The 25,728-nt window shown below is 32.5% G+C and overlaps 1 protein-coding gene across 17 annotated transcripts in view; it reads left to right on the top strand.

The window, feature by feature from the left end:
• The window catches only part of Fam172a (family with sequence similarity 172 member A), a 456,628-nt gene that overhangs the window by 224,771 nt on the left and 206,129 nt on the right, over positions 1 to 25,728 (top strand). Inside the window, exon 9 of one of the 17 annotated variants that reach the window (XM_048811419.1) lies at positions 8,992 to 9,083. The exons of the other annotated variants lie outside the window; for them this stretch is intronic. Coding sequence (XP_048667376.1) covers positions 8,992 to 9,054 — 63 coding nt within the window. The 3' untranslated portion in view covers positions 9,055 to 9,083. The remainder of the gene's footprint in view (positions 1 to 8,991; positions 9,084 to 25,728) is intronic. 17 annotated transcript variants of the gene reach the window in all.

Genomic DNA, 25,728 nt, shown 5'->3' with positions numbered 1-25,728 from the left:
TATATTCTTTAAAAAACATGTTTCCACCCCCATAACTACAAATACACTATTTTTCTCCCTTGGACCACCAGGGGCTGCTGCTGTCTGTACTGGATTTTACTTTTCGTAGAAACTGAGTACCCCAGTCAAACTACCTCTTATGTTTCTTTCTCTCTATTTAACCCCAAATTTATTTTAATATATAACTGGAGAAAGACTTAGTAGCTTAATAATTAATTTAAAATTTATTATTGTAAATGTTTCTACATTCTAAGGCATTTATATTTTTCTAAATCAATTTAAAACCTGTTGTAGACATTGAAGGCAGATTGTGTTAGTACCTATTTTTATTTCCTGTTTTTAAAGTATGAATAACATTCTGAATCATACCATGGAAGAGATATAGTGTAGATATGCTATTAAAAGTATAGTCTGTTAGATTTGAGTTTGAATTCTACCTCTTCCATTTAATATGGTCTGCCTTAAATTAACTTCCGTACTCCTGAGCTTTTTGCCAAAAAAAAAAAAAAATGGAATGATGATAATATATGATAAAACACACACAGTATCAGGCATATAATCTTGAGGCTTTAGGAAAATAAATAATATCTTCTCTCAAGTTGAGAATCAATTGAGAAAGCATCCAATTCTTAAAGTTTGCTGGTCGTGTACCTTCTGTACCTTTCTGGGGTATTTTATTTACTCTCAGCCAGTTCTCTAATTTCTGACACCACCTAAGCATCCAATAATTTATGCAAACTCTGACATTGCTTATTTGGAGTTAACACTAGGCCCCACAAGTTAAAGGGCTCAGTCCTCCAAGACTGGCGTCACTGAAAATACATGTTACATACAAATCCTAAGTGTCTACCTTTACTTCTGACTAGGTATAAATTGGCAGTTCCCACAGCCCTCTCCTAAGGTTCAGTAACTTGCTAGAATGACTCATAGACCTCAGGAAAATACGTAAGTTAACCACTTTATTATGGATGCAACTCAGAAGTGACCAAATAGAAGAGCTGTGTGGGATAAGGAGTGTGGTTAGGAATATTCAGAGCTTCTGTGCCCTCTCTGGGTGAGCTGCTCAACCAGCAGTACATCACTGTGTTTACTAGCTTAGAAGATCTCCACTTCATGGAGGTCAGTGGACAAGACTGAAATTTCTTCCCTATAATCACTTGTTCTTTCTGGTGCCCAGCCACATCCTGTGACTATATAGCAGCTTCATGCTAAGTACTCTTTTATCCTACAGTCAGTGATAAAAGGGGATTGTTATATCTAACAAGACAAACATTCAAAACACATTCAGAAGATAGTACACCATAATCAAGTATCTTTTTAGATTTTTCAGTTTATTGGCATATAAATTGAAACCTTAAACAGATCAATATTAAGCAGTGAGACTGATGTAGCAATTAAAAGCTATCTAACAAAGAAAAGCCCAGAACCAGATGAATTCTCAGCTGAGTTCTACCAGACCTTAAAAGAAGAACTAATGCCAATCCTCCTCAAATCTTTCTATGAAATAGAAAGGGAGGGAATACTGCCAAATTCATTCTATGAAGCCATTATCATCACCCTGATACCAAAATAAGGCAATTACACAACAAGGAAATAAAAATTTAGACCAGTACCACTGATGAACATAGATGTAAAGATCCTTAATAAAACATTGGCAAACCACATTAAAAAACACAATGAGAAGATAGTACACCATAATCAAGTGGGTTTTATTCCAGGCATGCAAGGTTGGTTCAATGTATGCAAATCAATGAAGGTAAATGGATTTAAGGACCAGAACCATATAATCATCTCAAGAGATGCAGAAAAGCATTTGACAAATTTAGCACCAATTCATGTTAAAAACACTGGAGAAACTAGGTATAGAACTTACTTTAACATTGTAAAGGCTATATATAAAAACCCAAAGATGCTATTATACTGAATAGAGAAAAACTGAAAACATTTCTCCTAAATCAGAAACTGGGCAAGTATGTTGACTCTCACCCCTCCTAGTCAACATCATCCTTGAAACTCTTGTCAGAGCAATCAAGAAAGAAAAGGAAATTAGAGTGATACAAAGAGGAAAAGAAGGAGTCAAATTTTCTCTATTTGTTGATGACAATATCCTATATCTAGAAGACCCCAAAAACTCTACCAGAAGACTTCTAGAACTGAAAAGCAAATTCAGCAAAGTGGCAGGATACAAGATCAGCATACATAAATTAACCACTTTTCTACATTCCAATAATGAATATGCTAGGAAAGAAACCAGGACAATTATCCCATTCGCAATAACCTAAAAAAATAAGTAAATCAAAAAATACTTGAGAATAAATCTAACCAAGATGGTGAAAGACCTCTACACTGAAAACTATAGAACCCTGAAGAAAAAAAATTGAAAAAGACCTTAGGTGATGGAACAACCTCCCATGTTCTTAGACAGGAAGAATTAATATCATAAAAATGACCGTACTACCAAAAAAGGTTGTATAGATTCAGTGTAGTCCCCATTAAAATACAAAGAACATTCTTCACCGAACTTGAAAAAAAAACAGTCCTGAAATTCATTTGGAAGAATAAAGAACCCAGAATAGCCAAGGAAACATTGAACGAGAAGAGTGATGCTAAAGGCATCACAATACCAGATCTCAAATTATACTATAGAGTTATAGTAACAAAAACAGTTTGACATTGGCATCAAAACAGACACGAAGATCAATGGAATAGAAGACATAGAGACAAACTCACATAGATACAGTCATCTGATACTTAATAAAGGTGCCAAAAACCTATGTTGAAGAAAAGATAGTCTTTGCAAAAAATGGTGCTGATAAAACTGGATATCCACATGTGTAAGAATGAAACTAGACCCCTATTCTTCATCTTGCACAAAAGTCCACTGAAAATTATCAAAGACTTAGGAATTAGATCCAAAACTTTGCAACTGGTAGAAGAAAACCTAAGCTCAATACTTCAACATATTAGTGCAAGTGCCAACTTCCTTAACAAGAGCCCTGTGGTACAAGAAATAAAACCAAGAATCAATAAGTGGGACAGCATCAAATTAAAAAGCTTCAGCACAGCAAAGAAAACAGAACAATTAAGAGCATGAAGAGAGAGCTTACAGAATGGGAGACAATCTTTGCCAGCTACTCCTCTGACAGAGGATTAATACCCAGAATATGCAAAGAATTTAAAAAACTTAATACCCACCCCCCCAAAAATAAACAACCCAATCAATAAATGGGCAAAAGAACCAAACAGATACTTCTCAAAAATCATCAAGAGTACAAGCAATAATAAATGCTGTCAAGGATATTGCAGGGGGAAAGTACACTAATATGTGACTGCAAATTAGTACAACCACTTTGGAAAGCAGCACAAAGATTCAGGTGCAGCTATTATACCCCTTGGGATTTATCCAAATGATCCAAAATCAGCATCCTCTAGTGATATAGGCACAACATATTATTTACAGCAGCACGATTCACAAGCCATTATGAAACCAGCCCTTCCTCTTATCCTCTAAACATCTCTTTAGATGGAAATAATGGAGAACATCATGGTAAATGAAATAAGCCAGACTCAAAAAAATCAAAGGTTGAATGTTTTCTCTCATACGCAGAAGCTAGACCAAAATAAGAAGGAAAAGCCAGGGAAGGGAATCTCATGAAAATGGAAAGGATATCAGAGGAGTGTTGGAACAAGATTGAGGGGGTGGTAGGAGGAATGGGAAGAAATGGTGGAATGAAATTGATCAAATCATGCTGTACACATATATGAATATACCACAGTAAATGTTATCTTTAGGTTTATCTATAATTTTTTTTAAAAGTATAAGTAAATAGAAACAAGATGAATAGAATAGAGGAAGGGGAACAGGGTAAAAGAAAAGGCAAAGTACTGGTGACTGGAGTGGGCCAAATTATATTCCATGCATGTATTATCATGTCAAAATTAGACCTAATATTATGTATAACTATAATGTTTTTATTTTTAAAAAACACTAAAATAAGCCAGGCATGGTGGCCCATACCTATAATCCCAGCAACTCAGGAGGCTGAGGCAGGAGGGTTACAAGTTCAAAGGCAGCCTTAGCAAGGCCCTAAGCAACTTAGCAAGACCCAGTCTCCAAAAAAGAAAAAAAAGAAAGGAAAGGGCTGGGATGTGGCTCAGTGGTTAATTAGCTTGGGGTTCAATCCCAGGTACAAAAAAAAAAGCAAAAAAAAAAAAAATTAAAACATGTAAACAAATATCTGACAAAACACACTCCTGTCACACAAAATTCCAAGTGTTTTAAAAACTCTTTTCTGGGCTGGGGTTGTGGCTCAGCGGTAGAGCATTTGCCTGGTGCGAGCAAGGCCCTGGGTTCGATCCTCAACACCACATAAAAATAAATAAAATGAAGGTATTAAAAAAAACTCTTTTCTAGGAATCAGGGACAAAGGCCAAATATATTTTCATATCATATTATAGCATCATACCAAAAAATAGTCCCTCAGTCTTACACACCTCAGTTTGGAACTCAATTAGCAATATTAAGTAGGAATCAAGCAAAAGAAAATCAAAACATCAGTTTTACTAATTGGTGTGGTTTACCTGGAAAATTTAACTTAGGTATATGGTTAATGGACTTCCTAATATTTTTACTCTGAAATGAATTTTCCTCTTATTCTCTAAACATCTCTTTTTCCTTTCACATGGTAGAAAGCTAGCTGTAATCTACCCATCCTGTAAGCTTAGTTGAAAGACGCTCAGAAGGGCAAGACTAAGCATGTTCAGTTTCATCTCCAAATGTACTAGTCAGATAAGTCTCTCCTTCTATGGAAAAAAATGAATGAGAGATGAGAAAAGAAATTAGGAACATTATTTTAGCTCAAATGCCTCCTTACAAGGACAGATGAGGAGAGTTTCCATCTGACAAGTGTGAGTCTCTAATAACAGGTCGTTATTATTATTACTTATCTTTTCTAACAACTTAATAAATTAATATTAAATTATAACCATTAACTTGTATTAAAGTATATGTTAGTGTCTTCATCTTAAGATTTTCATTTATAAGGGAATGAAATATGGGCTGGGATTGTAGCTCAGTGGTAGAGCACTTGCCTTGCATGTGTGAGGCCCAGGGTTCGATTCCCAGCACCATTTAAAAATAAAGATATTTTGTCGATCTACAACTAAAAAAAAAATTTAAAAAAAGGGAATGAAATACAAAATAGTAGAAGCATGAATACAAAGTAAACCAAATCTTTTAATTTTAAAAGGATCATAATTCTATTTTAGGTCATCAGAAATTAATCTTTATATTTTCATGTTCATGCTTCCAAGGCCCAATAAACACAGTAGATTTGTAAATAATTAATTGTTACATGAATATTTCATCCTTACATGAACCTATAAAGTAAAAGATACAGACCTTTCCCTATATACATTTACTCTTTTAATGTTTTAATGTTTTTCAGATAATGGAATATATACTTATCTGGTGCTATCTAATACTCAATAATTTGTGCTTCTTAAAGATTCACTGCTGCATGAAACTCAAAACACATTTTAGACTCTCATGAAAACCTATTGGTCTGTCTTGTCTTTGAATGGATCTTTTGCCCATGAATGATTTTGTAGCATCAGTGAGTTATGCAGATGACCCAAATGTTGCCATATTTTATCATGTAGAATAAAAATTTTTGTCCATTATTATTACAATAGTTCTCAAGTTCTAAGAATTGAAAACCTATCAAGCTTATCAGAGAAAATTCAAGTTTCACCAAAATTCTCACTTTCTAGGAAGCTCAGTTTTTATCATTGGCAATAAATACCATCAATTATTTTTCTTCAAGAAAATATTTTTTACCTACCCAAATTGTCAGTCCACACTAACGAGGCCAGTGGAATGTAAGGATTTAGGATTTATTTTCTACTGCTCTACATTCAACAGTAGAAGACCTTGGGGATCATGTTTTGGGTTTTTACAACTACAGCTTTCATTCTCCTTCTCTTTCCTCTCTTGCTCAGAAAGCCCAAATATCAATAATGCCATCAGAGAAAGGACTATTATTTGTTCATAAATAAATATATATATATAAGTTAATTGAAAATGGCTTGTAGTATATCATCTTTTTTCATTGCTCTAACTTAGTATCACATTTTAACATCTCCGAATTTCGTATGCATCTCTAAAATTAACGGCATATCATATATTACTTGGCAACATTTGTTAGCTCTTAATAGTATGTAACAGTAGTAGTATATCTTAGAATTGATGGTATCTTACTTGTATGGAATATGATATAAGACAGAACTGCCTAGTTGCTTAACACTAGGAAGACATAATTCTTATTTACCACCCCCTAGATTTGCACAGTGTTTGTACTGTGTATCCTTAGGGGTTAGCCCTAGTAGAGATGATGCAAAGGTGCATCCACTTTCCAACATTCTACCCCATATTTGACTCCACAAGTTGTATAAATACCACTTGACTATTGTTTATCAAGCAGTAATCCCTACTCTTTATGCATCATTGTAGTCAGTTTTGTATTTTTGCAAAGCAAATCAAGAGAATGTTTGCATTCTCTCCAATACTAGATGTCATATTATTAAAAAGAGTTGTAGATCTTTGGGTGGTAAATCTAGGAAGAAATGATTAAGTGATTGTATTAAATAGAAATGGTAGCTCCTAAGTGTCCTATTTCATAATGCCTTGTACTTCTAAATTTTCTTTTGGCAGTTTCAAGATACTAGAAATAACTATTAGCACTATAAACATACAGTATTAGTCATAGGTTGCATTCTGGTAGTACAACCTCATTTATTTTGTATCATGTCCCAAGTGCTAGGTAGTAAAGGTAAAATATGAGAGAAGAGTAGCATAATTTCTACTTGAAACACAGGACATTAGTCAGGATAACATATCAAGATATGAAATGTATCTTTAAACTGACAAAATGTATCCTATTTAGTGGCACATGTTGGAATGGAGCTTTATACATTTTAATTCAGTTTTTGAGTACTCTTTGCAAAATATCATGCTAGTCCTTGGTAGATAGTGATGGAAGTGTAAGAATCCTCTTCAGGAGATCACAATGGAATGGAAAGGCTGAAATATTCACAAACGACTATGATACAGGACAAATTCTGGTAAGTATTTTCATGTAGTTTAAATGCTATGTTGTAGGATATGAGAAAGTTTATTTTTCATTGAGGCATTAAAAGGTCCTTCAATAGCTTTTTTTTTTTTTTTGGTACTATGGATTGAACTAAGGGGCATTCAACTACTGAGCCACATCCCCAGCCCTCTTTTTCATATTTTATTTAGAGACAGGGTCTCACTGAGTTGCTTATTAACACCTTGCTTTTGCTGAGGCTGGCTTTGAACTCACAATCTTCTTGCCTCAACCTCCAAGCTGTTGGAATTACAGGCATAGAACCAAACTGGGTTTGAATAAAAGTCTGTTTAACAAGTTTTTCCGTGGTAGAAGTATAATTTGACTATGCACTAGAGTTTCTGGTTCAGATAGAACACAAAGAAGGCCACTGCGCCTGGCCTTCCACAACTCATTTTTTTTTTTTTTTTTTTTTTTTTTTAGTTGTAGGTGGACACAATATCTTTATTTCATTTTTATGTGGTGCTGATGTTTGAACCCAGTGCCTCACATGTGCTAGGTGAGCACTGTACCACTGAGCCACAACCCCAGCCATGACAACTCTTAATGTATTATTAGTAATAAAAGGCATATACTTAGAGGTTCAATCATAGACCACATTGAATTGTAAAATTTGAGGATTGCTTTATATATTTTCTTTACTAAATGCAACTTATTATAGTGAGAACCTCAAATTTTGTGAAAACTGTTTATATATTTTATGTAATGTTGTATAGCATGATTTTTTGTTAAGTATTATAAACTGCCTTAAAATTTGGCACCAAAAAGGAATTAATTTGGTGGATGTTTTTGACACACTCTGAAAACTGCAATATTTCAATTTCCAATAATATGGTAGTATTTATTCATGATGCTTCAATTTGTTTTACCCCTCCTTTTAACTCATATGAAGCTAATCAAACATGTAAAAAACATTTTAAAACTTCTAGAACAATCTGATGTCCCTTAACTATTTTTTTCCTGCTTTTGCTTTTACCTCATCTATCAAATGATCTATGATATTTTCATTTTACAACACTTGTTACTTAGAAGAAATAATATGATTCAATAATGATTGTATATCATTTAATAAAGTTTTATACATATCATAAAACATTATTTACACTTTTTCCTTTAGGAAATATAATATGAAGTTGATGATTAGTGATTTCTATTAAAAGCTAGTCTCTTATTTAGGTTTTTCACATTTTCTTAATTGCTAATGATATTATTGTTGGTTCTTTATTGTGTAGGTTTAAATAGTTATTTTTAGCAAAAGATCTAACTAAGCAGCTTTCTTCAAAAAGGATCAAAATAATGAACAAATTAATCTTTATGGGAATCTATGAAGGTCTTGCTCTGTTGCAAATGATTGTTAACAGTTGGAGTATCTTACATAGTATAGTTTGAGTAGGAGACTTTTTGAAGAGGTTTCATTCTAATACTTAAGTAACTCTGCTTATCTGCATTCACATACCTTCCTTTACACTCCCACTCCATCATGACTCTAATTTTAGATTTTACTAGAAAAGCTTTCCTATAAATTATTCCATGTGGGAATATTGTTAGCTTCTTTATGATAAAGTTTCTGCATTAATCATCTTTTTTCACCTGTAGCACCTATCAATTTGCTTTGAGCCTACATAATACTTAATAAAGTTTTTGGATGAATAAATGTGCTAAATGACTTTGCTTTGAACTTTTGCTTTACTTAGATTATGTCCAAAGAGAAACTGCCATTTCCTTACCTCTCCATCTTGTTTCCTGCATCTCTACCCTTCATTTAATTCATACTGATGGCCTTACTGTTCTTAGAACATGCCTCACATGTTCCTGCTTTTCAGTCTTTGTGTTCTATCTTCAGATATATGCATGGAAATTCTTGAACTCCTTAAAGTATGCTCTCCAATGTGCCACAGGTGCTTAGCACTGTGCCTGTTAGAAAGTATGCACCAAGTAAGTATTTGGTGATTGAATTTATAGGCTGAAATATACTTTTTTCATTTGGATTTTCATATGTTGATAGAGATTGTCTTAAAAATTAATTGTGTCTGATACCTTTGCTTGAAAGTTTACTGTGTGCCAGACACTGTGCTAAGTACTTTGTATATGTATCTCATTTTATCTTCGATCAACCTATTCTTTTCACTACATTGGGAGTTATATGTTTGTCTTGTACTTAACTGAATATTCACCCTATGTTATTCATCTTTGTATCTACAATATCTGGCACATGGTGGGTACCCAAAACATTAGCTAAATTTAAAAAGTGATAATTTTTTTTTTTATTTTTACAGGTATGGCAAACTGACATTTTATAGGAAAATTCGTAAATAACTAGATTGAAGAAATACTTATTTAAGACTAAAAGAAAACAAAACTGAAAATATTTTAAAATTTTAAAAGATTTTTTAAATGTATTTAAATATGAAGGAGTGTGTTCCATTTCTTTTAATGAGTAATCTTAAGTGATACTAAATTATATTAATACTGTGAACAGCAATAGCAAAAATTATTCAGCAAATGGTTGCTTTCTGATCTGAGATTTTAATGTTTTGAAAGATTGGTATATATAAAGTACCTTATAATAGATATTTTGAGATATTTCAAGTGGATATTTGGAATGAAATATTCCTTATATAATAGTCAATGGAACATTTAAAAGTGGAATATTATAAAGAAGTATCTAATATTTTTGCACATTTTACAACATTCTGTTCAAATTCTAAAGCATTTTTTCAGAAAGTGCTTGTCTTATATCTAATACCTTGCCTAAGTGTCCCATTCTTTGTTTGAACTTTTCCAGACCCTTCCTTTCTTATGGTTCTTACCCAGTGTAAAACAAACGTGTTCACAAAAACATACACACACACACACACACGCGCACACACACACTCCAAATAATCACAGTCTCTTTTTAGCCACCTTGTATATTGCATTTAGCATAATTTTAACACTCTGCCAATTAGGAAATAACTGAGGTTATATATATTCTGAATATATGTATAACAGACATCTACTTATTTTAAAGAGAAGTTATATTTAATTTATCTTTGATTTCTCTGGGTTTGAATAAAAGTCTGTTTAACAAGTTTTTCCGTGGTAGAAGTATAATTTGACTATGCACTAGAGTTTCTGGTTCATTTTTGTATTTAGGGAATAAATTCAAATTGTGGTAGCTTGCACAGATTTTCCAGGTCAAGCAGCTAAAGACTTTCAAGGAATTTAGTGTTCGCACTATTGTGATGTGAAAATGCTGTTACTGTTCAGTCATTAGACTGAACCAAATCCTGGTATTTGTATACTAATTAGCAAGGAATGTAGGGGTGTGTAGCTCACTAGTAAAGCACTTGCCTAGCATGTGTGAGGCTCTGGATTTGACTAGGGAGGAGGGTGACAGGGAAAATGCCTAGGTAGTAGCTCAAACACTTGAAGCATCATGGAATTTGAATAGATTTCCATTTGTAAATATGCTTTGGCACCATAACCATTGAATATGTTTCATTATACACAAATTTAAAATTAGGGAGGTGATCAATTATAACATTCAATTTTAAGATTAAGTACATTGACAAAGATGTCATTAGTTCTGATGTGGCTTTATTTAAATGTTCTAATTTACTTTAGTTCCAAGATTCTCCATTATCTCTGAATAGAATATACATGGTCAAAAGAGTATATGTTTTTCTAAATTAGAAAATTTTACAGTTATTTTCTAAATCTAGTCATTTAGCTACTTTCCATCATTTTGTTTTGTGTTGCCTTATGTGTACTAGTAGATTAAATAGACTTAAATGTGTCTAAATTTTGATTGAGAATAAGCTAGAAGAAGCTGAAATCAAGTATGTGGCTAAATATAACATTAGCACTAAACAATAGCTTCTGAACACATTAATGTGATTTATACTTGATGGCCAAATACAGACTATATTAAAGTCAACCATAACTATTGGTTAGGTTTATGGTTCAGTTGCTAGCTTGCTAACCAAGTAGTTTTTTCAGTTTTTTTTTTTTTTTGATGCTTTTTCAACCATGAAATATTTATTCAACAGTACTGTGATTAGACACTTGAATATGTAGATCAGTAGCACATGACCCTTCCCACAGAAATGCTGTAACAACATAGTAGGAACAGTGATGGTAGAATACTAGATTCTAGATAATACTTGGGCTGGCAGCACAAGTAGGACATGAACCAATTGGGGGTGGGGTGAGAGTAAAAGATCCAGGAAAAGTTTACTGGAGGATGAAAGTTGAAATGAACCTTAAATAAGTAGCAGAGCTAGGACAGTAGAAATTGAGGAAAGGAAATACATTAGTCTGTCCTTATCTGTGGTCTCACTTTCTGTGGTTTCAGTTACACTTGGGCAACTGTCATCTGAAAATATTAAGCAGAAAATTAAAATAAAATTTTAGAAGTTTTAAATTTTATGCCTATGTAGTGTTATGAAATTTCTTGCCATACTTTAATAATCTGCAAAGGACATGAATCATACTATCATAAAGCATATCCACACTGAATATACCACTTTCCTGTTAGTCATTTAGTGGCCATCTCAATGATTAGATCGACTATTGGCAATGTTGTAGTGCTTGTGTTCAACTAACCCTAGCTTTACTTAATAATGGTCCCAAAATACAAGAATAGTGATTCTGGCAATTTGTAAATGCCATAGAGAAGCCACAAAGTGCTTCTTTTAAGTAAAAAGTTGAAAATCCTGGACTTAATAAGAAAAAAAAATCATATGCTGAGGTTACTAAGCTCTACAATTTAGAATGAATCTTCAATTTATAAAATTGTGAGGAAGGAAAAGAAATTTACAATAGTTGTCACATCTCAAACTGCAAAAGTTATGGCCACAGGTACTTAGTGCTTAGTTATAAGTGCTTAGTTACAATGGAAAAGGCATTAAATCTGTGTATCTATGTAAAGGAAAACCATATAGGATATATAGGGCTTAGTAGTACTACCTGCAGTTTTAGCCATCCATTGGGGATCCTGGAAAATATTTTCTACAGATAAGTGGGAACTACTATAAATAGAACAGGAAGAAAAAAGGTGATTAGAACAGAAGAAATTTTATAACCAAAGGCACACAAGAAATAGGGTATGTGTGTTTAGGGAAATAATTTAACTAGAAAGTTTAACACTAGAAATAAAGTATTCACTTACAAAAAAAAAATATTTGAAAGAATATGTTGGTTTTCAAAACAAATATAATGATTTTTTCTTAGTTGCCTGTATATACCCTGAGCCAGAACTGGAGCTCAGCTGTTTATTGTGTTCATATTAACATGAGTATTACATAAAGGGGCTGCAGCTATAGCTCAATGGTAGAGTGCTTGCCTAGTGTGCATGAGATCCTAGGTTCAGTGCCAGGGGTTGGGTGTGGGGCTTCACTGCATAATACCAAATTGTTTTGCTGAGTAATTGTTATTACAATCAGCCATCTATAGCTATTTCTGTTGCTTCTGCTCTTTGGGTTATCTCACTTTTTAATTTCTGCCAGTCTGGAAGAATGTGGTATGGTATCTCTTTGTGATCTCAACTGGCATTTCCCTTAATACTAATGAGTTACATTTTTAATTAATTAATTAACATTGTTACATTTTTAATTGTCTTTATCTCTTCATCTATGAATTGTCTACTCATGAGTATGTCAATATTGTTATTTTGTAAAAATTTTTTCTTATTGTTTGTAGATGTTGTTCATACATTGCAAATCACTCCATCACTGCCTGACTTATCTTTTCACTCCTTTTCTATCTTTTGAGAACATTTTTTAGTATACTAAAGTATATCAGTTTTTTTTTCTTTGTGGTTTACTCTTTAATGTCTTTTTAAAGAAGTTCTTACTTGCTCTGAGGTCACATAGGTTTAATCTCCTATTTTCCTTCATGTGCTTCACAGATATTCCTTTCACATTTAAGTGCATTTTCTGCCTGGGGTTGATTTTTTTTGAGTGATTATGAATCTATTTTATTTTATTTCATATTGATGATTTTTCTAATCTTATTCATTAAATGAATATTTTTTCAATGATAGTTAAATGTTTAAACCACTAAAAATTTGTATTCGTGTTAATTGTATAAATAGGCCTTATTTAATTTTTTTTCTAAATGGTTAATCAGTTTTCCCAGCATTATTTAAAAAAAAAAATACATTCTCTTCTTACTGGCTTATAGTGCCACTTTTAACATAGATTGAATTCTTAAATTCTTCATTTATTCCCAGGTAACATCTATTCTTTTCAAATGTCTACATTTGCCATTATAATGCAATTATTGAGGTTTTATGCAACATTTAGTATCTGAAAGTGCCTCAGCATCAGAGTAGTCTTCATTTTAGTCCTCAGTCCTCTCCCTTTCCCACACACCAGATTAAGGTTAGAATTTTAACTCTCTTATACTGCCACAACCAATGACAATCTCTTTTTTTGTTGTTGTTTGTTACAACAGTAGAATGTATCTTGACATACATACATGGAGTATACCTTCTTATTTCTGTGGTTCTACATGATGTGGTATTACACTGGTCGTGTATTCATATGTGAACATAGGAAAGTTATGTCCAATTTATTCTACTGTTTTTCCTATTTCCATCTCCCTTCTCTTCTCTTCTTTCCCCTTGGCTAATCCACTGAACTTCTATTCTCCAGCCCTTTATTGTGTGTTAGGATGTTGCTAATAATGTGTTTGTTTCATGATCATAGATTAACTTTGATGGTAGAGGGTAATATGCAGATTCCACAAAATATTATCTGATACCAACAAATAATTTTATTATGCATTTTGGACTCTCAGTGTACATTTTGAGAAGTCCTTTTGCTGCTAACCTCTCACATGATGCTTTTAAAGCATCTTACGGGGTGAGCAGTTGTACTTTTCTTCTGGGTGGAAACTTAGGGATGCAAGCAAGGTACCATTGGACTTTGAGGTCAATATTTTTTAACTTTCAGAAATGTAATATTTATCTTGTTGCATAATATGCATGCTCAAAAACAAGTGTGAAAATCCAGATGTTTGTTGTTGGTGTGAAACACCTGTATGTTTAGTCATCCAAACACTTGGCCAAACAGATTAATTCTTATCCATATATTTGATATTAAGTACATAAAGGATAAAGTCAACTGGGCACAGTGGTGTGGGATACAGTCCCAGCTACTCAGGAAGCTGAGGCTTAGGTCACTTGAGCCCAGGAATTTGAGACCAGCCTGGGCAGCATAGTGACACCCATCTCAAAAAAAAAAAAGGGGGTAGGAAGAAAATAAAGCATAAAGCAAACTATGGGAAAATTGTATATTTGATTGTTAAATTTTCTCATTGATTATTTTGTAGAAACAGAGCGAAGATATAATAGAAGTTCTGAAGATTTTAGTTATTTTTATTTTTATGAAAAGCAGAGTTCTGGCAGAAAAAAAAAAACCTTACAACCTCTTTTTTTAGTTATTGAAGGACCTTTATTTATTTATTTGTTTATATGTAGTGCTAAGAATCAAACCCAGTACCTCGCACATGCTAGGCAAAGCGCTCTACCACTGAGCCACAACCCCAGCCCCTAATAACAATCTCTTATTCTCTCTTTTCCTCTCCCTTCCCCTTGTCCCTATTAGCATAATGTTAGATTACAGAGATAACAATTTTTTACAGTATAGCATTTCTTTTTCTAGAATAAGTCTTTTCCATTTGCTAGCAGGTAAATAACTAAAAAACAACTATTTGTCTTTTTCATATTTCAGTTCCTACTGCTAGTCTTTTTTCTATCTAAATGCTTAATTTTTCTTCCTAGACAATTGAAAGAGATGATGGATTCTAGAAGTAGTTAATAAGTCAAGTTCAAAATACAGTGTTAGAATGACCAGTGGGTAGGATATGCTAATTGATTAGATAAAGGTTAAAGAAGAAAGGAATATAAGAAGTCCCTCAGGACCTTTCTACTCTTCTGGATTGTGGTAAGAATCAGGAAGTTTATTGAGAAGCTTAAGATGGCTCTTCTTAGAAAAGCATGTCTGCAACCTTGGCATTTGGCTGGCAGCCAGGAACTTTGATTTCAGGAAGGTTCATACCACCCTCACTGTTAAAAGTGGCTCACTGGGCCTAAACTGTTTATGTAAACAATGTAGTCTATGCTGATCACCTGCTTTTCTCCTTAAAGTCTGGAATCTTGGTAAGTGCTAGGTAGAACCTTCCTGTGGGACAAGCCTCCAGTAAAAAGTGCCAGCATTTCATATGTGTTGTTACAATTTGTTGCTGGAGAATTTAAGTATATCCTGTATGTATCTTCTGTGAGAACATTCATAGAAGCTTTTGGCTGGTTTCCTCTGATTTTTAACCTGTGTGCCTTTATACCCTTTGCTGATTTTGTTTGAATATTTTGCTGTAATAAATCATAACTGTGAGTACCTCAAAGAGAATAAAAGAAGCAAAGCATGCAAAATAATTTTAAAGATTTATGAAACACATCTAATGTAAGGTGTGTTGATATTCATATCTTGATGAGAAATGAAATTTCAACTAATGAAATTAATATAAGGAACAATGAGAATAATGGGCAAGTCATTACCCATTATTCATGGGTATGGATATGCCTGAGCTCAATTTTGTTACTCTGTGAAATGGATAGGAAAATAAGCAGGTTTATTTCTAAATTCTATGATTCCATGAATAAATAATTTTTATTTTAATATTCATTTTTTTCTTCCATATTTAAAGTGTGCTACTTTACTAAGAGTTACCACTGGTTTTTTGTTGTTGTTTTGTTTTATTTTGGGATACTAGGGCTTGAACCTAGGATGCTTAACCACTGAGTCACTTTTATATTCTATTTTAGAGACAGAGTCTCAGTAAGTTGCTTAAGGCCTCACTAAAGTTGCTGAGGCTGGCTTTGAACTTACGATCATTGTACCTCAGCCTCCCGAGACACTGAGATTACAGGCTTGTGCTACTGCACCCTGTGCAATAGTCTCTGAAATATAAATATACTTAATTGGGGTCACCTGACAAAATGAGTAAATTCCATTTTGCCTTCAGTGTTAATCTTTTAATGCTAGAGAATATACTCTTAAAAGAAAAAAAATTTTTTTGAAGGAGTAAGAATCACTGGTATTTAATCACAAATACAATTAATATAGCATGTGCTGATTAAATTTAGAAAATTTGCTTAGAAACATTGAAAATTTAAATCATTTTTTTAAGAGAGAGAGAATTTTTAATATTTATTTTTTAGTTTTCGGTGGATACAACATCTTTATTTTTTATTTTTATGTGGTGCTGAGGATCAAACCCAGCACCCCTTGCATACCAGGAGAGCACACCACTGCTTGAGCCACATCCCCAGCCCAAAGATTTAAATCATTTAAATGAAAAATTTCTTAGCAGTGTGAAATTGTCTTCACAACAAATATCAAGAGGAAACATTTTGTCCAGTTAATCACTAAGTTTAGTGTCTAGTTCTGAAAAATAAATGTTCATACTAACTGCATATATTAAATGTATATGGCTTTAATCTTGCTCATTCTGCTATATGACAGATTTGCAAATAATCATCATTAGATGCTGTTCCAAAAAGTGCCTGAAGTTTCCTTTATAGAGTATGGTGGCCACAAGTTTGATGGTTGAGTCCCACAAAAATATCACCAAGTTCCTTTAATGTAAATAAAGTATATAAATATGTCACTGTTTATAGTCAAGTCCATAGAGCAGTGGGCTTAGCGACATTCTCTAAGTAGGAGGAACAAGCTTCTCAGGACCCCAAGTGTCCACAGGTCTTCCATTACTAACACCATCTGATTATGGTATGGGTCCTATCAGATATTTGAGAGGATCAGTTACTCCCCACCCCAACACACAAACATACATACTTACACACTAACCATATTATTCTCAAAGTCCTTGTAACTCTCCCTAATTGCACTGAAAGTCATAGTTACAGGTCTTTCTACTCTCCAGATACAAATCTTTGGTTAATAGCTCTGGCTTTTCCCTCAGTGTATAATGTGAATTGGAAGAACTGAAAGTCAACTTTTCAGGCATACCCATGTTCAGTCCTAAATTCTACTTTTACAACTAGGAAGAGCTATTTGTTCTTAGATATATAATACACAATCATAAATATATGTATGTACACATATATTAAAATAACTGTAAGATTAATTTAAGCCTATAGGGTTTAAAGTTAAGACTCCAATAGCTGTGTTACCTTATGCAAATGACTTAAATGCTTCAAGGATCAGTTACCTTATCTGTAAAAAAAAAAAAAAAAAAAAGTAACTACTGCCACCATCATGAGGATTAAATGAATTGGAACATAGTAAGCATTTAGCAATATTTCAAATACAAAGTAAGAACTTGAAAACAATATCTATTGTTATCAATGTTTTCGTGGGTTTAGAATTTCTTGAAAATTTTGAGCTTTTCGTTTCTTGTCCTTGAATTGGCCTAGTTTTTTTTTAAATGTCTATGAAGTATTATATTTCTCATGTAGAAGATGAGTTGTTGTTGTTTGTATTCAGTTTTATTCAAATTCAGATTTTTAAAGAATGATTTGATTAAGGAATTATTATTTGTAACTGATTTTATAAAGTTATAGAGATTTGAACATGTATCAAATAGAAGATATTATGTATCATACACGTGTGTATACATATTATACCTGAGATTTACAATTTTAAAATTATTAATATTTTCCTATAGCATACTATTTCTAAATGTTTAATTTTGCTATGATATGATAACATGATCCTGTAATTTCATGTTGGATGAACTCACTTGAACATTTTGTTCTTGTATTTTTAATTTTTCTAATAATTAAGAATGATTTGTTTTGAATTTAATTTCCAAGTTACATATTCCTTTGTTCATAAACTTCTCTGTTCAAAGTATTTGTGGAAATTTTTTTTTCAATTATTTGTTGTTATCTTATCCCAAGAACCTCAAGGTTTGGCCTGTGCTTTTTGAGCTAAGATGTGCTCCCAATCTTCCAGTTAGGTCAACCACAAAAATTAAGATATGATAGAAGGTCAGTGGAAGAAATTCATATCAAAACAACTACTCACCATGTCATTATGACAGCCTGCTGTAACAAATGTGCTTCTGTTTTAACTTAGGACAATTAATTGCTAAAAGTAATTTAATCTGACAGAGGCAGGGTGTTGAAAGGCTCCTAGAGATGTCATAAAAGCGACCTTTCTGCCCATGTGCTGCCAAAAGCCATTTTTAACAAGGAGCTGAGGAAACAGTACAACTTCTTTTGTACTTTGTTAATTAGTTATTGATTTGAAACAATGCACTTCCAAATACTGTTAGGTGAGTTAGATGCCAGCAAGGTCACTATGTGACAGTCTACTTCTGACAGTCTTTATAGCATATGAGAATTCTTTGAAACGTTTTGTTTTGTTATCATAAAATTGAGATTGCATGGTTTGCTAAAATGACTACAGTTTTTTATCATTAATATTTTCAGTTTAAAATATTTCATATATTAATATTCTGATGCTTAGTCACATTTTATTATATAACATATTTCCAGTCTTCAAAATTCTTATTTGCAGGTTTAATGTCTAATAAGTACATATTCTACAAGGTAGAGGTTCTAGAATTTATTTGTTGGGCATAGTATACCATCTCTTTTTAAAATTGAAAGTGTCCTATAATTCTTTCAGGAAACTCTTTTAAGACTTTTAAATTACATTTCTAAACAAAGCATGTAAGTGCAAGTTAAAACTGCAAGTCCTTATATAAGTCAACTTGTAAGACTGTGTGGAAGATAGAAAAATAGGAGGGAGTGTAAGCTATCCCAGGACTTAAAATTGGGAATTTTCAACTCAGACTGTTGAGTTTTATAGAACTCAGTGTTTTATTATTGAATTGTTCTAATGACTATTTGACCTTGAGCCAGCTATTCATCCTCTGTGCCTCATTTATGCAATAAGAATAATAATAGCACCTGACTCATAGTATTTTGTGAAATTTCAATTAATTAATATATATAAATGCTTGATCAAAAGCAGGTAAGTAGTAACTACCTAATAAATGTTAGCTGCTATTATTAGTATAAATAATTAATAATTAGACACAAAGTCTTATTTTGAATTTTGTATTTAAAATCATGTAATATTTTCAACAGGTATATATAATTTTTTATTTTCTCATTTTTCTTATTAAGTAAATTATAGTATATCTGCTCTATATGGGAAGATTTTTAAATAACATGCTAGAATAGTTCTCTGTGTTTGCATTTTCTGTTGGACAATAAAGGCAACATTTGGTGTGCCCTAAAATCAGCACTGCTAATGAAATATACCAATTTGTTATTCTACTAAAATGTGTTAAGTTTTTCAGTTTAATTGTTTAGATAGTGAGAAATCTAGGTTTGCAGTAGATAAAATGTGGTTTTTTTTAGAATAGAAGCATTGTAAAATACTTTAATAAAAATCATTTTTATTAAAACTATTTCATTTCACTGGGATAACTTGAAAGTTATTTAAGGAGTCTATGTATTGGGAATCTTTTCCCCATGGTCACTCCCATCTATCTATCTTTAGAATTTCTGTTTAGTCTGGTTTGGTGTCCTAAAGAAGTCTTTCAATCTTCTGCCTGAAGACTGAGAATCTGACTGCCTCCAATCTGGAAATTTTAAAGGGATGTAGACTGGGGTGCATTCAATATGCATTTGGTAGTTCTGGGAATATAATTCAGTGATAGAGTATGTGCTTAGCATGTGTGAGGCCCTGAGCTCAATTCCAAGCGTGTGTGCGCACACACGTAAATGATATGAACACTTCTCTCTCTCTCTCTCTCTCTCTCTCTCTCTCTCTCTCTCTCTCTCCTTCTCGCTCTCTTTTTCTGAAACTGATGCCAAGCGTTTAATTTCCCCATTTCAAAATTTTTCGTGTTAGGATGTAGAAAGACATTTGTTAAACTACATGAAATGGAAGAGGGTAAAATAATTTTTCTTATTAAGTAAATTAATAAAAATGAATACAAATCTGCTTCTTAAACAGACTTATTTTAGCATGTGCATCCCACTGTTCTTCAGCCTCAGAGGTACCCTTTGCTTTGGAGGATTCTGAAAATGAAGTTTGATCTCAGCTATCCCCCTGTCAGTTGGAGATTAGTTAGAGTTTTTCAGAACTGCTAAATTGGTTACCATTTGTCTATGTGGTGTATCTGTCTTCTAAAATGTTGCCATTTTCTCCACCTTCTTATCCTATTTCTTGTGAATTTATGTTTTTGTTTTTTAAAAAAATACCTTTTGGTATTCATGAGGCAGTCAGACACAAGATGTTTAATCTGCCACAAGATGTTTAAGCTGGAACTACATTCTAAATACTTAGAGCAAGGGTCAGCAAACTTTTTCTTAAAATGCTATATATCAAGTGATTTAGGATTCTAGGCCATTCTGACTGCCTCAACTTCTTGTCTCCACTGTGATTCTATGGTGAAAGCAACCATAGATAACACATAAACAAGTGTTGGAATGGAACCATCATTTGACCCACTTATCCTACTCCTTGGCTTATACCTCAAATACTTAAAAAATCAGCATACTGCATGATGCAACCACATCAATGTTTATAGCAGCTCAATTCACAATAGCCAAGCTAGGGAACCAATCTATGTGCCCTTCAGCAGATGAATTGATAAAGAAAATATGGTATATACACAATGGAATATTACTCTGCCATAATAAAGAATGAAATTATGGCATTTGATGGTAAACCGATGGACTGAGAATATCATGCTAAGTGAAATTATCTGGTCCCCCCAAATCAAAGGCCGAATTTTCTCTCTGATATGTGATGCTAACCCACAACAAGGGAGGGTAGGGAGGGGAAGAATTGGATTATACAAAGGGGAATGAAGGTAAGGGAGGGGAGATGGGAATAGGAAAGACAGTAGAATGAATCAGATATAACTTTCCCTTGCTCATACATGAACACATGATCAATGTAACTCCACATTATGAACAACAAGAATGGGATTATAACTGCAATGGGTTATAGTCCATGTATGTATAACATGTCAACATACACTCTACTGTTATGTATATCTAAAAACAACAAATAAAAAGTAAATAAATCATTTTAAATGCATTCAGAAGAACATAATTACCCTGGAATACAGTCATATATACTTATGGGGTTTTTTTTAGTTTTTTTTTTGTTTATTTTATTTTTTTGTTTAGTTTTGTTTGTACTAAAAACAAGTATATATGACTGTATTCCAGATAACAGTCAGCCAGCTTCCAGACTGGTGTTTCTCCACTGTTTTTTAGTTTTTATTGATGCTAGCTTTATTGATATATAATTTATATAAGTTGTGCTAATTTTAATTAAACAGATGGTATTCGATAAATATATGCACATGTAACCATCTATAAAAAAACGTTTACATCACTTCAAAAATTTTCACTATGCAGCCAGTTCCTTCATCCCGTGTCCTAACCCTGATGACCCTGATTTGTATTCTAACACTACAGTTTCAGCTTTTCTAGAATTCTTATCAACTGAATTATACTATATGTAGTTTTTTGTGTCTGGATTCTTTCACTTAGCCTTATTCTTTGTTGTAGTTGTATAAATGTCAGAAAATTAATAATAGTTTTCTAATTAATAATAATTAGGTTCATTTTCTCTCTTTTAAGTGGCAGAAGCTATTTGAGTGAGAGAAGGACACATTGAACTTTCAGAAAATAAACTCCTTCATTTCACAGTGAAGGTCTTTTTTCATATGAACCTGGTGGACAATATATGATATCTGCATACACAATATTCTTGTATCTTTTTCTTTAGACTCTTTGTTATGGACTCTTTGCTCTTCAGTTCATCACTATTAAGTGAAGAAGCACTGGTTAGACCTACTTAGAGAGATGTTAAGTATGTTGTAATATTATGGGCTCTATAAAGTAATTATAAGATTACAGTTATAAAGTTTGTGAGTACCTGGGTGTGAATTCTGGCTCTGCCATATACTAATAATTTTCTTGAGTAAATTTCTCAATCCTTATTCATATGTTTATCAGAGTTAATAGTTTTGCCTAACTTATAGGAATAAATAAGTTAATATTTGCAATGTATTTAGATAAATGCCTGCCATAATGTGTGTTATAGAAGCATTAACTGTTAACATATTATGATGCATTTAGATTTTCCTAACGGAGAAGCTTAAATTTTATTAATGTGAATATAATCATCAGTTTACTTTTTGGAAATGTTCAGGAGTGCAGTGGAGCACAGTTTTGTAATTTATACACATATAAAGAATACAACCAACTCTACCTTCCATGCTAGGTCACACCTTTTTTGTGTGACAGTATGACCCAATCACAAAGTATTTGGCACCACATCTATAAAAGATGGGTATAATTATTTGTTTAGCCATCTCCTTTTAAACTAACTCTTTTAAATTGTTGGTTTACATTTTATATTTAAACAGATTAAAAGGCAATGTTTTAGTCAATTCAATATTGCAACCATTTGTTAACAACACTTTTAACACAAATGATTTTAAAGGATAGATGATGTAGTATTAAGTTCAGACATGTGAAATAGAAAGACCAGCTTGCAATCTAGCAAGCTATAGGACCTTGAGGAAATCAGTCTTTATAAATTGGGATATTTAAAGCATTCTTGTCTTAAAGTCATTGAGAGAAAGCAGTTATGAAAGAAAGCACATGGCCAGTTCAAGTGGATAGTGTTCTGGGCGAGAGATGGTTATAGCTTGAATTTATACACATATAAATATTTGTGTTCAGTGGTTGTTATATTTTGTTGGGCTTTTGTTTTTGTTTTTTAATGACAGACTTTCACTGTGTTGCCCAAGATGGTCTCACACTTCTGGGTTTAAGTAATCCTGCTGCCTCAGACTTAAGTAGCTGGGACTACAGGCATGCACCACCATACCCAGCTTTTATTTGTATACATGTTTATATTTGACATTTACATGTGACATAACTGAAATTAGTGACAGCTATGTATTAGTTCAAAGTCACAAATGTTACACTTGTTCGTATAGAAATTTTGTGCTTGCCAGTATAGTTACAGGAAGATTTACATGAAATAAAAGTAATCTTAAATTTTTCATTTTAAAATTGGGTATTTTAAAAATCTTTGTGTTTTCAGTTTACTGAAGTGAATTTTAAGTTTAAAGTATATATCATAAGAGTATTCATTTTATATCTTTCTAGCAACAGGTTAGCTGAAGAAAAATCTGTCAAATTTGGCAGTAGTTCAGAAAATATGTGAACCTGTCACAGTAAGCAGTCTCAAAGGGCGAAATGCATTACAGGAGCTAATTAACCTTAGAAAATAATTACACAAATATGCAAATGTTGTTTAGATAATTCCATGTGTTATCAGCACAGGTAGTCCATCATAAATGCAGACCTTGCAATGCCTAGGTAGTAGAATCTGGCATGGTCGATAAGGCTTTGGTTACTCATCACTTCTGTTTGGCATTTAAGGATTAATGGTGGCAAGAGTACACCAGGAAATTCAACCTGTACTCTTAATATAGCAGAATTCCATAGTGTAAATATCCTATAAAGTCTGCCACCAGCAAAATCTAATTAATGGATTTACTTCTTGCTTTTTCCGTGTACTTTATACGTTTGCATATTCTCAAATCATCCAACTTGAATCAAGTTACTCAATACAAAATGCATTATAATGTGAAATTTATGGAGAAACTTGTACAATTTAGTGTATTTGCATTTCTGTAATTGAAGCATATTAGGAAGCCTTTACTATTGAAATCTGTTTAATCTCAGAATACACTATTGATAATATATACACTCTGGATTATAGTTTATAAATATATAATGATTGTGCACACAGTGTGGACTGTGGGTTGGAATGACACAAATTTGCCTTGGTATAGCATCACTTCATTTATAAAATTGAGATTTTAGTTTGTAATATTTGTAATGTAACACTCCAGAATTATACATTTAATTGACTCTAATTAATTCCTGTGCTTAACTGAAGAATTTTTTAAATCCTAAAATATGGGGATCTCTCTCTCTCTCTCTCAAATACTATCGATAGTAAAAAACCTTGGGAAAGAGAGCCAAACTGTTTATAGCTAAGATTTATCTCCTTTATTACCTGTTTTTTAAAGTAATATTTTGAATAAAACTCTGTCACTAATTCTTCAAGAATGGAGTCAACCTTCTTTTGATGATTCAGGATCACTGTTGTCCCTGTCAGTTATTGTGCTTTAAATACAGTACTGCCCTTACCTTGCTCAGTGATAATACTCATAGTCTCAGACTGTATGTGCTCTTTGAATTTTTTATAGTTTTTCTATTTCTTAAGTTACTTTGCCTCTTGTAAATTGTAGTGGACTTTATACCTTCATATCTAAAAAATTCTAAAGACCATGCTCAGATGCTAATTCTCTCCAAGGAGTCATCAATAATTAGAATAGTATTTTTGACTTTTTGTTGTTTATATTTTTATTATGAAAAGCATTACTTTGTAGATATATAGATGGTTCAGAAAAGTGTAAAGAAGTTATAAAGAGAAATATTTATAATCCTATAGTCCATAAATAGTATATCTGCTTTTAATAGTTTTGTTTACTTCTTTTGAAATGTCTTTTTTAAAGCTATCTTATATAGTGAAAATTATACTACATATAAAATCAAATGAGCTCCATGCATTATATGTTAAATTCATCAAATAGGTAAATACTATATCCTTAGACTGGTAAACTATAATTTACTTAACTACTTCTCCATTATCAAATATTTAAGCTTCATTCAAATTTTTGCTGCTATAAATGAGAAAGTGATGAATATCTTTGAGCATCAGTCTTTTGCCATTTCCAGATTAGTAGAAACTAGATTCATTTTCGTGTTTAAATACTCCTTTTTTCTTTTTTTGTAAACATATTCCATAATATTTTGTCCACATTATTGTTGTCAGTAACACTAACATTGTTAGTTGTTATTGAGTGATGATAGCATGCTTTGTATTTATAGTTGGAATCCAAAAAATAATGTCTTCAGGTTACTTATATTTTATAAAAGGAAGAAGAAATAACCTGAAAGATTAAAAATAAATGAGACAAAAAAACAATGAAATGGTATAGGATTCAATTTAATCTCCCATGACTGATAGAACAACTGGTAAGTAATCTTGAACAAACATATTTTGCAGTAGTTTTAAATGTGACATGATACTAACACAGGTCAGTTATAAGATTTTGTGGGTCAAGTTAAACCCTTGTCACTTCTGCACAAGATTCTAATCTTCAGTTAACTTGACATTTCCCAGGAAGACTGATAAGGAGATGTTTTAAGTTGGGTTTCCCAGTTTAATGAATTTTGAAATGGAGATTTGTATGCAAGAAGTTTGTTCAGGAATTTTCTTGGGATTACCTCCTATTAGGAAGTGGGGAAAAAAATAGAATGAGCAGAAGTTGCAGCAGTCACAACAAAAGTCTAAGCTTAGAAAATGTATCTATAAGGTCAGGTTTCATTACATAGCCCCAGTACAATTACTGATAAGCTCTTTCTGCATTCTCCAGTGTTTGTATAATAAATTTTGTGATCGTTTCATATGAATATATAGAAATGTGTTAAGTATGTATGGTCATT

Source organism: Marmota marmota, unplaced genomic scaffold (genome assembly GCF_001458135.2).
Source record: "Marmota marmota marmota unplaced genomic scaffold, marMar, whole genome shotgun sequence".
Taxonomy (NCBI): domain Eukaryota; kingdom Metazoa; phylum Chordata; class Mammalia; order Rodentia; family Sciuridae; genus Marmota; species Marmota marmota.
The sequence above is the reverse complement of the archived record's forward strand: the minus strand, read 5'-3'. Positions and strand labels throughout refer to the sequence as shown.